This window comes from Lagenorhynchus albirostris, chromosome 2 (genome assembly GCF_949774975.1).
Source record: "Lagenorhynchus albirostris chromosome 2, mLagAlb1.1, whole genome shotgun sequence".
NCBI classification, from domain to species: Eukaryota; Metazoa; Chordata; class Mammalia; order Artiodactyla; family Delphinidae; genus Lagenorhynchus; species Lagenorhynchus albirostris.
This window is the reverse complement of record NC_083096.1, coordinates 34,032,809-34,046,017: the sequence shown is the minus strand read 5'-3', so window position 1 is coordinate 34,046,017 and position 13,209 is coordinate 34,032,809. Positions and strand designations below refer to the sequence as shown.

The following is a 13,209-nucleotide window of genomic DNA, read 5'->3' as shown; positions in this document are numbered from 1 at the left end:
GGCCGTCCCTCTCCACCCCCTGCAGAGCATTCCCCGGACTCCCGCTCCATTGAGAAACTCCCAGGCTCTGAGGGCTAGGATGAAAGGGAGGATAAGGACAAAGTGCAGGCAGGCAGCCGGCTGGCTCCAGCTTCAAGCAGGCTCCCTCCCCCATACCTCCCCTGGCTCTGGTGTTCGCAGGCCCCCAAACAGTCTGCTCCCCGTACACCTGCCCGCCTGCCGGTTTGGAGCATCTGCACTGCCCTCCCCCTCCCTGCATCTGGGGAGCTGGCAAAGTTGCTGAGTCTGGGGAAGAAGTGGGGAGGCCAGGCAACTATGGGATCAGGATGGGAGAGTAAACAAGAAACCGTTTAGGCTACAAATGGGGTATTTCAGTCTGATAATTTTGAAAAGGCTCCACATCTCCTGGTGATGGGGTTCCCACCTCCAGCCTTTTCATGGAGACTTTTCAAAGCTCTTCCAGCCCCGAGGCTCCACCACTTGAAAACAAGGCAGGTCCAGCTGAGGGCTGGAGCTCTGGGCTAGACTGTGGGTAGACACAGGAAAAATATAAGGGAGGGTCTTTACCCAAGAAGCATAGAGTTCAGATGTGGAGTTAACTGTGTTCATTTATTCATTGACTCAGGAATCAAGCCCTATTGTGTGCTAAGCTAGCTCCGTGGAAGATAGAGGTAATTGCTCTGTTTCTGGTGCAACGCATAAGATCCTAACCTCAGAGAGGTTGCACGCTGAACAGCAAGCCAGCATGCATAAAAATAAGTAAAATTCAACAGAAAAATTTTTAGTTCAGAGAATGTTGAAGGGGAGTTGGGATGATGAGAGAGAAGAATTGCAACTTAGGAGGTAACAGGGCTACCATTTTTTAAGTGCTTATGTATCAAACACTTGATATGTTATGTAATGCCCAGGAAAGCCTTGTTAGTTCGGCACAATGTTTATCATTCTCGGGTCACAGAGGAAGAAATTGAGACTCAAAAACATAAAGTAACTTGCCTAGTTAGCAGGTGGGAAAACTCAACTCAGGTCCAGGTCTGAGGGATGCCAAATCTTAGCGGAGTGGGCGACGGGGGGGCTCATTTAAACTAGATTGGGTTTGGAGAGTTGGGAGAATATCAGTGAATGGAACTACAAATACTTATTGAGACACTATTACATGCCACACTCTCGTCCAGGCACAAGGAGTATGGCAATTCCTTCTGCCCCAGATGCCTTCCCCTTACCTCCAAAGCCCCAGAAGGGAGCTGGGAAATAAAGGGTGAGTGAGGACACGGAGAAGCTAGAGTGGGGAGACAGGACAGGAGAGAAGGGACGCCAAGCCCCTGCAGCCCATCCTACTAACACTGCTGGCGGGGCGGATTTCTAGGAAGAGGAGGGGACACAGAGGTACTTGGTCCTGAGATCTTTGTCCTCTTTGAGGTCTGTTTGCTTAACCTCTTCCAAGCCAGGGGCTGGGAGGGGTGGGCAGGAGAGGGGATGGATGTGGCGGAAGCCCGCTGGGGAAAGAGACTCTGGGTGGGAAGAGAATGTCTATTACTCCAGCCCCTAGAGACCCAGGCTCGGGGATTCCATTTGCACGGAGTTTCCTTCCCCTCACTTGCCAGGATGCTTCCCCTCACTTGCCAGGATGTTTCATACCAAAAACATTCCAGAAAGCAGGCTCAAAGAGATGACTCTGGGCCCCAGGGGGGAAGGCTGAAGCCCTAGGAATATTTAGTGCCACATCAGTGCTTCTGGAATGTGAATAACCCAGACAACCACCGGGGGCAACTTGGGGAGACAGGAAAGGGCCTTCAGAAACCCAGGCAAGAAAGTCTTGGTCAGAATTCTCACCTTAGCCTCAGCCCTTTCCTGGGGCAAGTCCATCCAGGCTGTCCCTGAGTGGAAACCCCCTCACTGGGTAGTACCGAGGCTCCTCTGTGCAGAGCGGGGAGACCCCCACAGCAGGCATGTCAGGAGGAGCCCTTCCCTTCTCCCCAGACCCCAGTCAGGCTGCCCTGGACCTTCTGATGGGCTGGTGGGAAGGGGAAATGGCAATGCAACAGTCCCCTGCATGGCACAGTGCCCACATCCCACTAGAGCGTCTGCTCAGCTCTGCAAGCCAGAATCCAGAGACTCACTGACAGCCAGAGCATGTCTGGACTGTGATGAAGCCAGGACAAAGGGCGAGCTGAGGAGCCTGGGCATTTTTAAGAGGAGACTGGGGTTGGGGGGATACATTTGTATACAAAACGGACAAAAATCTCTACCCTTACGGGGTTTCCATTCTAGTGGAGGAAGATAGACAACGCAATAGATATAATTAATAGGTGAATTATATAGTATATTAACAGGTCATAAGCATATGAGGAGAATGGGAAGGGGACAGGGAATAACGTTTTAAATTGGGGTGATCAGAGAAGGGCTCAACGAGATGGTGGCATTTGTGCAAAGACCTGAAGGAGGGAGGTGCTAACCACATAGATATTTGGGGGAACAGTGTTCCAGGTGGAGGGAACAGACAATAGAAATGCCTTAAGTGGGAGCAGGTCAGGCTAGTTCTAAAACAGCCATTGAGGTTTTCGGGCGAGCAACATGGCACCTGCCATGCCTATGCTAATGGTTCCGCCGTGGCCCGCAGCCCAGGGGCTCCTCCAGAACTGTTGGGAGCAACTGCAGCGGAAACTTCGGCAGAGCCGGCCAGGCTTTCCCAGTCCTCAATGGGGACCAGCGTTAGCGGTACAAGGTCCAGCTATATTTACAGAACCAGCAAATGATACCAATGGAAGGAAGGAGATTTCCAGTTTTTTGGAGAGCATCTTTTGGATGGCAGCTCCCAAAGACAGACGCAGCATTGAAGTTAACAGGTGTAGGAGAAGAAACCCTCATAAGCTTATTAAAGTTAAGAACAATATAGACGTTTGTCCTGAATGCGGTCACCTGAAACAGAAACACGTCCTCTGTGGCTATTGCTATGAGAAGGTGTGTAAAGAGACAGCGGAAATCAGAGGACTGATAGGGAAGCAAGAGGGAGCCACTTTCAAGGCTCCTACCGTGGAGATCATGGTGCTGTACTTGGGGGAGACACCCTCCGAGCAAGATCAGGGTAAGAGGATCATTGAGAGAGAACGGAAGTGGCCATCCTGGTTCACCCAGAATTGACACCAAACATGTTTCGAGAGGATAACTTCACATAAGATGTTTCTCCTGAAAAAGAGGAAGACTTTGTTTTTATGTTGGTTGTGTGCTTGTTTTTAAATCATCAGCATAGCCTAAAGCATTCTCTATAAGCAGTTAGTTTTTTTGCGGGTAATTTGAAGAATGCATCAGGAGTAAAGTCTGAAAATGTTCGTTTATGCAGAGGCCCAATGGATTTATGTGTCTGTTTCTATTACACTATGAAGTTTTAGTACACAGAATTTTCAGGACAGAAAAATAAAACCTAATTTAAAATTCATAGCCAGAATTATGCGTCTGGGCTCTGGTTTTGTTTGCCACTGGTTTTTCTTACAAGAATACTTACACAAATGCTTTTGTTTAAGTAACACCTGAAAATAGGTTATTTAAATTCTGGGTATCGCTTTTTTAAGATGGTGGATATAGCAGTAAGAAAAAGTTCGTTCTGTTTGGTTTTTTGTTTGTTTGTTTCAGCAAATTAAAATTGCCTTTGTATAGCACTTTAAAACAAAAAAAGCCATTGAGGCTGGAACAGAGTGAGTGAAGGAGAAAGTAACAGAGAGAGGGTCAAGATAGGAAGCAGGGGTCGAGCAGTAGAGCACCTAGGGCCTTGTGAACCATTATACAGGTTATGGTTTTTTTCTGAGCGAAATGGGGAGCCAGTGGGAGGTTTTGAGCAAAAGGAATGGTGTAATCGGACGAAGGATTTTTTTTGTTAACTCCTCTGGCTGCTTGTTGAGAATAGCCAGGGGGTGGGGGTGGCCTGAAGGACTTGAGGGATGTTGCATCCACTATTTGAGTGGGAAAGGTGGCAGGTGGAGGGGGGTGGGGGAAGCTAGGGAGCACTTCGACCTCCAGCGGCGATGAGAGGTATAAGGAGTCTGGAATTTGGGAAAGAGATGTGAGTTGGAGATAGAGATTTAGGAGTTGTTGCTAGGAAAGAATTTCTGCTTTGGGTGGAAAAGCACCTTAGTTGATCTCTGAAGTCCCTGAGTTCTAAAGGTTCTAGGATTTTATTGAATAGGAAAGCAGTTATTTGTATAGCTGATCAGTTGTTGGTGAAAGTTTGACAGCCTTGACAGCGGGGGAGGTGGGTGTTGCTGAGCTGGGGAGGCAGTTCTGCCTGTTTGCAACTGGCTTTCTCCTCCTGAGGAAGACAACGGGGCTTCTCCCATCCTTGGGAGAAGGCTGGGGGGCGGGTTGGGGAGGAACGGTCCGTTGTAGAACTGAGTCTTCCTGTACGAGAGGGCTGTACTAAAAGACTTCTCAAGACCCTCCCGCTCTGAAACTTTACGGCTGTGCATCTTCTAAGGCTTTTACAGGTTTTATAAGAACATGGGAAATGTCACCCTTGGGCCAGGGCTCTGCCTCTGACACTGGCAGAGGGGATGGGAGTTGCCTTGTACAACCCAGGCCCCAGAGAAGAAGCCGGCTCCCGGATTCCCAGTTCTCTTCCTGTGTTTCAGAGCTTCCTGCTTCAGATCACTGGGGAGCTTGAGCGCAGCCCACAGGGGCCTGGGAATCTGCATTTTTAACAGGCCTGGTGATTGGTTCTGATGACACCGAAGTTTGAGAACTGACTCCAGGTGAGAGCCTTAACTTGCCTCTACAGAGCTGCTGCCTTTAGAGGAATTTTATGCCACTGGGCACACAGCTTCTCTCTGGGATACAAACCTCTTTCTCTTTCTCCCTCTCTCACTCTTATTCTGCCTCCTTTTGGCTCTAAAATGCTCCCATCACTGATTGTTTCTCGGAAGAATTCCCCATGCTTTTCAGGCTCTTCCCTCCTCACTCCAGGCACCAGTCCTCTCCCCCAGCTAATCCCACCTTCTCAATTTCACCTTTTCCCCTCTGGGGGCATTTAGGTCATGTTGGGAGAATGAGTCATCCTAGGGTTGGGGAGGGGGGCTTTAAGTCCAAAAATGGGCAAAAACTCTGATTTCAGGTCTCAGTCTCTAGGAAAGAGCCAATTTCTCCCCACTGTCCCCCGCCCCCAAAGGAATTCCCCAGAGAAAAGGAAGGCGTTGGGAGAGGTACTGACCAATGAAATTCTAGAAACAGCAGTTTTTTAGGAGATAGGAGACTGACTCAGCTTCCCTGATAGACAGTGCGGGCCAGGATTTTCCCAGCCCAAGAGGCCAAAATCCCATTTCCGGGCGGAAACGAGGGCCCAGCCAACACCACCCCCTCCCTACTCCTCACTGCTTTCCCCTCCTAGGAGAATGCAGCTCCAGGCGGTGCTGACCCGGGCTCTGGACAGCACAGGCTCTCAGCTATCCCAGCAGGGCTGACCACATGCCTCACCCAGACCCCGGGGAAAGGGTGCTGTGACTTTTTAAAGTTCCCTGGCTGCATTCTGAATCACCCTCCAGCCTGGCCTGCAGTGTCTTCCTGATCCTTGGCTGTGCCCATCAAGCAGGTGGGCCCCTGGTTGGTAGCAGACCAGCCGCTGGCATGGAGCCCCCCCTCTATTAAGGGACCCCTGGCTTGCTCTGCCTCCCAGCCCAGTGCTCAGTTCTCTGTGAATGGAAAAGCCATGGGCCAGGTGGCACCTGGGGAGAGCTGGCTGTCTCCTCCTCAGAACCTCACACAGTGGCCAGGTCTCCCTTGAGATCCTTTCACAATTCAGGGTCTGGGCCTCCCGTGACTCCTCAGAAACCTTGCTTGCAACAGGCCCAGGAGACTAGGGGGCAGACTCACAAACCTCCAGGAGACGAACAGACACAGCCAGAATGCCAATTTGTTGATTCATAATGAAAAATAGGACTGCTGTGAAACCCACCAGACACTCGGGTTTGCTGATGAGCACGTTCGCCGTCTGTTGGCCATTTCACACGAGGGGAAGCCGAGACTCAGTGGGACGGTTACTCGGGCAGCACAGGAGCTGGGCAGGGAACGCTGTGGCCATGAAGGGTCTTCGTGGAGTACCAGCCTCTCAGCCAGGACGCACCAGGTGGCCGTGCTCAGGACGCGCTTCCCCCGTACAGCTCTGGAGGACATCCCATACATGTATTTGTTGCCCCAGAGACAAGCTCCTGGCTTAGCACATTCCTCCTTTAGGCAGAACACAGGGCAGTCACTTAGAGAGCCCCTTTCACAGTACACTCACACCAGTCCTGTTTCCCCAAGGATTAAACTGGATGACTCATCAATGTGCTTTGTAAGCAACACCTCCCCGAAGAAACTAAGGAGTGGGAGAAGGTACTCAATAAGTGTTTAATAAAGGGCCTCCACCTGCTCTCCTGGCCCCAGCGCCTTAGAAATGGGAATCTGATAGTTGAATCAGTGAAAAGCCATCCCCTAATAAACCCATCAATGTGTATGGAGACCTTACTTTGTTCTAGGTGCTGTGGAAAATACGGGAGGAATAAAGGCATGGTTCCCTCCCTCAAGGAATTTGTATATAATAAAGTTGAAGCTATAAAATAACATCTACAGGATGATCGTGAACAGCCCAGAGGTGCGTGTGCTAAGGGTGTATGTCTGGTACAAAACATGTGTAGTATGCTCATGTTCTATTGGACTTGGTAGTAATAGGACCACTTGTGTGGATGAGGGATGGACCACTGGCTGTTTTGGGTCCCCACTCTTTTGTCACTAGATTGGTCAGTAAATGAATAAGCCCCCCACTAACTAAAGTCTCTAGGTGTCTAGGCCCCAAGGCAGGGTCTCACTTGCGTCCACTCAGTTGAAATGCGAGGGCCCAGCTGTCCTTCCTCACAACCACTAGCCGTGGCAGGAAATGAGAGAGAGGGTCAGAACGAGCAGATGAACACCAGGGAGGGACGGGGGAGTAAGGTGGTTAGCTCCCTCCTTGCCAGCTATGGCTGGGGCCGGTTGGGGCAGCGAGCACACTGGTTCTTTGACCCTGTCCCCAGCAGCCCATCCATTCTTTTCTCGCTGCCTGGAGGAGTTTGCCTTCTTTAGAGCCTCTCAGAGCCTCAAGATGAGGCAGAATTGTAACTCTCTCTCTGAGTCAGCTTGGTCCACTTCATAACTTGTGTGCCACCCCTAGGGCCCTTGGGTCCGAGTCTTTCTAGACCCATTTCTTTCCATCCCTGCTAAGGCACTAGACGAGATCCGGCCTCAGCCTCCTCCCACCCCCACTACCTATCTCGGAAATAAGAACCAGCTTGGAGTCACATTAGATTATGTGTGCAGTGTGTCATACACCCACCCCAAATCAATGTCAGGGGCAAGGCTGCTGCTACCGGTCAGCACTGAAGTCTCTGGTGTTGCTCTAGAGCACCAGCTCTCAAAGTGTGGTCAGGGACCCCTGGGGGTTCCCCAAGTCCTTTCAGACGAAAACAAGGTCAACACTGTTTTCATCATAATATGAAAACATCATTTGCCTTTTTACTTTCATTCTCTCATGAGTGCACAGTGGAATTTTCCAGAAGCTTCATGGTGTGTGATATTATAACAGACCGGATGCTGAAGGAGACATAAGAATCCAACTCTGCACGGCAATGTGAACATACTTAATACAATCAAACTACACACTTAAAACAGTTCGGATGGTAAATTTTATGTTATGTATTTTGTTACCACAATTAAATTTTTTAATTTTAAAGAAAAGAATCTGTCTCTTTTTCATTAAGCCAAATATTAAAAACATTTGCAAAACATGTAGAACAATGCCACTCTTCTCACTATTTTTTGTTTGTTTGTTTTGGAAAATATAGCAAGTTTTTGTAAAAATGTTTTATATATGTAAATGTGTAATGAGTTATTACTGTCACTTTTTAAAACTTATTTTAAAATAAATTAATAAATATTTTTTAATTTATGTTTTAATTTCTAATATGATAAATGCCAGTTCACCCACATAAATGCTCTTTGAGTGTCCTCAATAAGTTTTTAGAGTATAAAGGGATCCTGAGACCAAAACATTTAATAACTGCTGCTCTACTGAGAAGGAATACAGCAGGTAGGGTTGCCAGATAAAATGCAGGATTCCCAGTTAAATTTGAATTTCACATATACAACGAATAATTTTTTAGTGTAATATTACCTAAAACATGCTGAACTAAAAAATTATTTGTTGTTTATGTGAAATTCAAATTTAACTGGGTATTCTGTATTTTTATTTGCTAAATCTGGCAACCCTGACAGCGGGAAAGATTTAGGTTAGACTGAGAACTTGAGTCAGATGTTGGGATTCTGACCCAGGAAAGGATGGAGAATTTCTGACAGCTTTGAGAAAAACGAATGGTTCTGAGGGCCCTAAATGCTTAGGGCTAGGGGTTACAGCCAGGAGGTGGGGCGGGGACAAAGGGTCTTCCCTGAGCTGGGCCCAAGACTCACTACAAGAAACCCAGGCAGCTGGAGGATTAGCAAAAGCAGTGGAAAGTGAAACCCAACGTTGGGAGGACTGAGGTCTCTGAAGGATGTCAAAAACATGAGGCAGTGAGGTCATTCGGCTGCCCCTGAGCTCTGCTAAAAATAGTTGTGGTTGCCATAGGGGTGAGAGCTATCAGGAAGCCGGGGTGAATCTCCATGTCTGGTTGGGGCTGTGCAGAGATATAGCTGGGGCGGTTGGGCCGTCAGGCCAGGTGGCAGGAAACCTAAGACACACATTTGGGGCTATAAATAACAGAGACAAAGAATTAGTCTTAGGAGCAGCCCAGGGGAGAAGGGCCCACACCTCCAGCTAGAATGGAGGCCAGTGACAGGCCCCTCCTCCCATCAGCATAGGGAAGCTCTAAGAAGCTCTTTCCTTTAAGAGAGGCAGGGGTGCCCCAGAAATAAGACTAGCAGGGAGGTTTTGGTGCTTTTTTAAAAAATTATTTTATTTTTTTGCCTTCAACATGTATTTAGCATTACTCTATACTTGGCATTGTACCCATCCCTGAGGATTCTGAATTGAATAAATGTGGTTCCCACCCTCCAGAGTCCGGTGGAGGAGACAGAGGCATAAAACCAACACAAATTCATGAATTCTTTTTGATAAGGGTTAATGATCAAAGGCCCGAGCAGCAACCCACCCACTGCAAGCCAGGCCCCTCCCTTTAGCAACCCCCAGCCCCAGCCCGGGCTGCAAACCAGCTGAGGGTGGAGAACCACCCAGATGCCTGCAGAGCGACACTCCAAGTTCCAGACCCTTTCTCTGCGCACACATCTCCGCCAGCTGTTTGGAGCAAAGGAAAATAACCCAGTTTGGGGAAAGACATAAAAATGACAGTTTTCTGTCTTGAACCTTCTCCCTCAGCCCATCCCAGCCTGGGAAAACCTGTTAGATGCTTCTTGAGAGGGTTCCTAAAGGCCATTACTGGCTTCCAGTTAAAGTGGGCGAGTGTGTGTATGAGGCAGGCTGGCCTTCGTTGACCATGGAGGTTTGGGACACAGTTCGAAGTGACAGAACAGGTAGAGACAAAAGACAGTCTCATTTCTGGTGTCTAGCGCTTACTGAACAAACATGGATTGAGCCCCTATTGCCAGGGACCAGGGTGGGATGTCGAGTCCAGAGCTCCAGCCTGCTAGGGGCACCGTCATTACACAGGACACTGGGGAAAGCTTCATGGAGGGAGTGAGCTGCGTGTTGCAGGCTGAGTTTTCTGGGTCAAGTAGAGGGGTTTTTAAGGAGCAAGAATTCCTTGAAAACTTAAACACTGACTTCAGACAGTCAAGTCTGGTGCCTGTATGTAAACCTCATTCACTCAGTTGTGCTCCATATCCCAACTGCCACCCCCTCTCCAGCCCCATTTTATCCTCGGATATGCTCCTGCCAAGTAAGGTGTCTGCTCTGTAGGGAGAGGCAGGTCCAGGGGCTCTTTCTCTGTCCCCCGGGTTCCTGGGGTTCAGGATCCAGGCCTGGTTTCTGCCCTTGTCTCTCCTCTCTCACAAGCTGCAGCCTGGTAGCTTGGCCCCTCACTGCTGTGCCAGGAGGGAGGCTGTTAGCAGCACAGCTCAGCACGGGGACAGGCGGGGTGTGTCTCTCTGGAGCTGCAGCAGGAGCCCGCTGGGCACGGTCAGGAGCGGTCAGGACCAATTTCCCCTGCAGCCAAGTGCAGCCGTTTCTCTGTTGTGCCTTCCCCACCGTCAGACAGACTGTGTTGGCTCCTCTGAGGCCCCATGTGAGAAGGAGAGTGTTGGCTCTGCCCAGATTGGCTGTGTGACCTTGGGCAAGTCAGTGGACGTTGACCTCCTATTTGTTCAAGTATAATCTGTACTCTAGGGTCTGTCCGAGGCAATATGTGTGAACACACTTTGTGAGCTGTAAAGCACAGCACTGGTGTGAAAGGCTGTTACTTTGTGGGAGTCCAGAGCCCCCCATGGTTAGAACAGGGAGGCTGTCTCAGAGTTTACTTTTCAGGCATCATCTTCCACATGGGGATTCCTAACCTGGGGTCCCAATGTTCTGCAGGGAGTCCTGGTGGCATTTGTAGGTTTTTTGAGAAGGTACATTTTCTGGAAAGATGATACAGAGCTTTTCATCAGACCCTCAAGAGAGTGGACAAGTGAAGACCTGTTGAGAGCCACTGCCTGAGCCTTGGGCTTCATCCCTGGGGGTCATCTGCCAGGGAACCCCGACCCAGGAAGGCCGAGGGGCCTCCGAATCATTGGAGGCAACAGTCATGCAGGCTGAGTGACCTATGTGTACCCACCCAACAAGGACATGTCTAAACAGCCACATGAGTCCAAAATCGCCAAGGAGGTGTTTGCTGAGCCCAAGTTCTATGCAGGCCAGCAAGAAAATAGAGCTCATGGGATCTATATCATGCCAAAGTCTAGGAGGCGATTGCTCTGTACTATTCTCTATGTTGGCCTGATTTGGACTGGAAGGCCAAGTCCCATTCTATATACCATGTTACTATAAGAATGCAGATAAATGGAAATATTTCCAGGGGACACAGGCCAAGCTGTCAAAATGTCTTGAAACCAGTCTTAGGAGGAATGACTAAAAGAACTGAGGGTATTTGGCTCAGAGCAAAGAATTACAGAGTAGATGGAGAGTGGGAGTGGACATTAAATTCTTGACATGCTCTCTAGTGGATTCTATAGGGAGGCAGATAGTAACTTAGTAAAAGGAAATACTTTCTAACAGTGAGCTTCATGGAGTGGATGGACTGGAACTCCCCCCTACCCCACATATTTGGTCTTTTGGAAGGGAATAAATTGCAGCTTCTAAGCTCTATCCCAGAAGAAGAGGAAGAAGAGACAATGACCATTCCTCCCCTGGGACTCAGGGAGAATGGGTGTCGTCTTGTAGAGGGGAAAAGGGGCAGGGCAGGGAACAGCAAGCCAGATCTGGGCCCCTGTGGCCTCTGCCTGCTTTCACAAAGGAGTCTTCTCTGACTGCCTTGATCAACTGTGGTCAAACCCCTTCCTCCATGGCCCCTGCTGTCTTGCACACAGCTTGCACACAGGTTTCCCACTCCTGTCCTCACAGCTCTCAGGGCCCTCCTGGCCCACCACCCAGCAGGGCAGGTCCCGTGAGCTGGCCTTGGATGGATGTTGAGGGGAGTTTGTCCACCTCCACTCACACTTCACGATGGATGGGGGTCCCACAGAGGAGCCCAGAGACGTGGTCTGAGGCGGAAGCTGCCCGGCCCTGTCTGACACAGCTGAGGAGGCTGGCAGGCGTGCCCCCTCTCTAGTGACCTCACCTGAGCCTGCCAGGCGCACCCTCCCTGCCACACCCTTCCTAAACCTCCTTCCAAACCTGCCCTCACCCAGCAGGCCTGTCGAGCACCACGCCCCATCTCAGGGCCCCAGGGGAGCCTGGGGAGAGTGAGGTAACTGTGGGTCAGCCCCTCACCAGGGCCTGGTCTGGTCTGAGGGGCGGGGCTGGCCTCCTGCCTCCAGTCAATTCTGGGTCCCTGATGACTTCCGCGGTTGGAGGTCACAGAAGTGCAAAATGACAGACTGTCAGGGTTGTTATATACATGGGGAAACTGAGGCCTGCAGAGAGCAGACACAAGCAGCAGGACGCCCAGTCTGCAGTGGGAAGCTGGGGGACTGCGTGGCAGGCGACTGCTGCCCTCCTGGCCCCGGCAGGCCTCTGACTTGGGAAAAGTCTGAGGTTTAGAGCCACCTGACAGTTTTCCTGCTGCCTCCCTTGCTTCTTTGCTTTTTTCGACCCATATGAAGGTGTTCTGGAGCGTAGGAGCGAGGTTAGGAAAGGGATGGCCCTGTGGGGTCAGCAACGTGGGCTTTGGAGCCAGACAGGCATAGGTTAGAACCCTGGTTCCTGCCACCTCCTGCCAGCAGGACCTTGAGAAGTACCTAGGTCTCGCTGAGCCTCAGTTTTCTCATCTGCAAAATGACAATAATTATTATCTAGAAATGCAGAATGTGTTACATCTATTATCTCATTTAACTCTCACAGCAAACAGTTTGAGGCAGATATTATCTCCAACGTTCAGATGAGAAAACTGAGGCTCAGATACATCGTGCAGGATCTCGGGAATCCTGATGAGTGGTAGAGCTGGGACATAACCTGTGACTGTCTGATCCCACGGCCCGTGCTCTGGACCACTCTGCCATTCTGCCGTGGCCTTGGAGGATGGCTGGGAGAAATGACGGGGGTGAAGTAACAGGATATAGCGCCCCTTCCCCAGGCCCTGATGAGGTGTCGCAGGGAGCAGGGCTGGGTGAGGGAAGAGGAGAGAGGGGCTTCTGGGTCCAAAGTAGAGGCCACTGCGAGGGTCCCGGGCCTGTGGCACTTCGGGTTAGTGGAAGGGGAGGGACCGGAAGTCTTCTCGAAGGTGGATGAGGGCAGAGCCAGCGAAATAGAGATTCTGTGGTTAAAGCAGCCCCTCAGTGTTCCTGAGACCGTGGGGCTGAGGGAAACTCAGACTCAGGAGGAACACGTGCCAAGCTGCTGACAGTGCTTTCCCCTGTGGAGGGACAACATTTTTACTCTCCAGCCCCCATATTGTTTGCATTTTTTACACCGACTGTGCATTATTTGAATTTTCTTGTAAAGGAAAAATAAAGGCTAGAAAGATGTATGTCAAATGCTACTAGTGGGTGGAGGGCATCATCTGTGACTGAAGTTCCCTCAAATTTTCTACGACAAACATGTATTAATCACTCTCAGAAAATATTATG

General features: G+C 50.0%; 1 protein-coding gene across 1 annotated transcript; it reads left to right on the top strand.

Moving 5' to 3' along the window:
• Nucleotides 1–2,571: 2,571 nt before the first annotated feature.
• On the top strand, nt 2,572–3,163 carry LOC132515744 (large ribosomal subunit protein bL32m-like). The gene has a single exon (XM_060142096.1). It carries the CDS (start codon nt 2,572–2,574, stop codon nt 3,136–3,138), a length of 567 nt encoding a protein of 188 aa, XP_059998079.1. The 3' UTR covers nt 3,139–3,163.
• The last annotated feature ends 10,046 nt before the right edge of the window (nt 3,164–13,209 follow it).

Bases quoted from the DNA above. Each gene is read 5' to 3' on its own strand.
- LOC132515744 (XM_060142096.1), top strand. From the start codon at position 2,572: ATGGCACCTGCCATGCCTATGCTAATGGTTCCGCCGTGGCCCGCAGCC.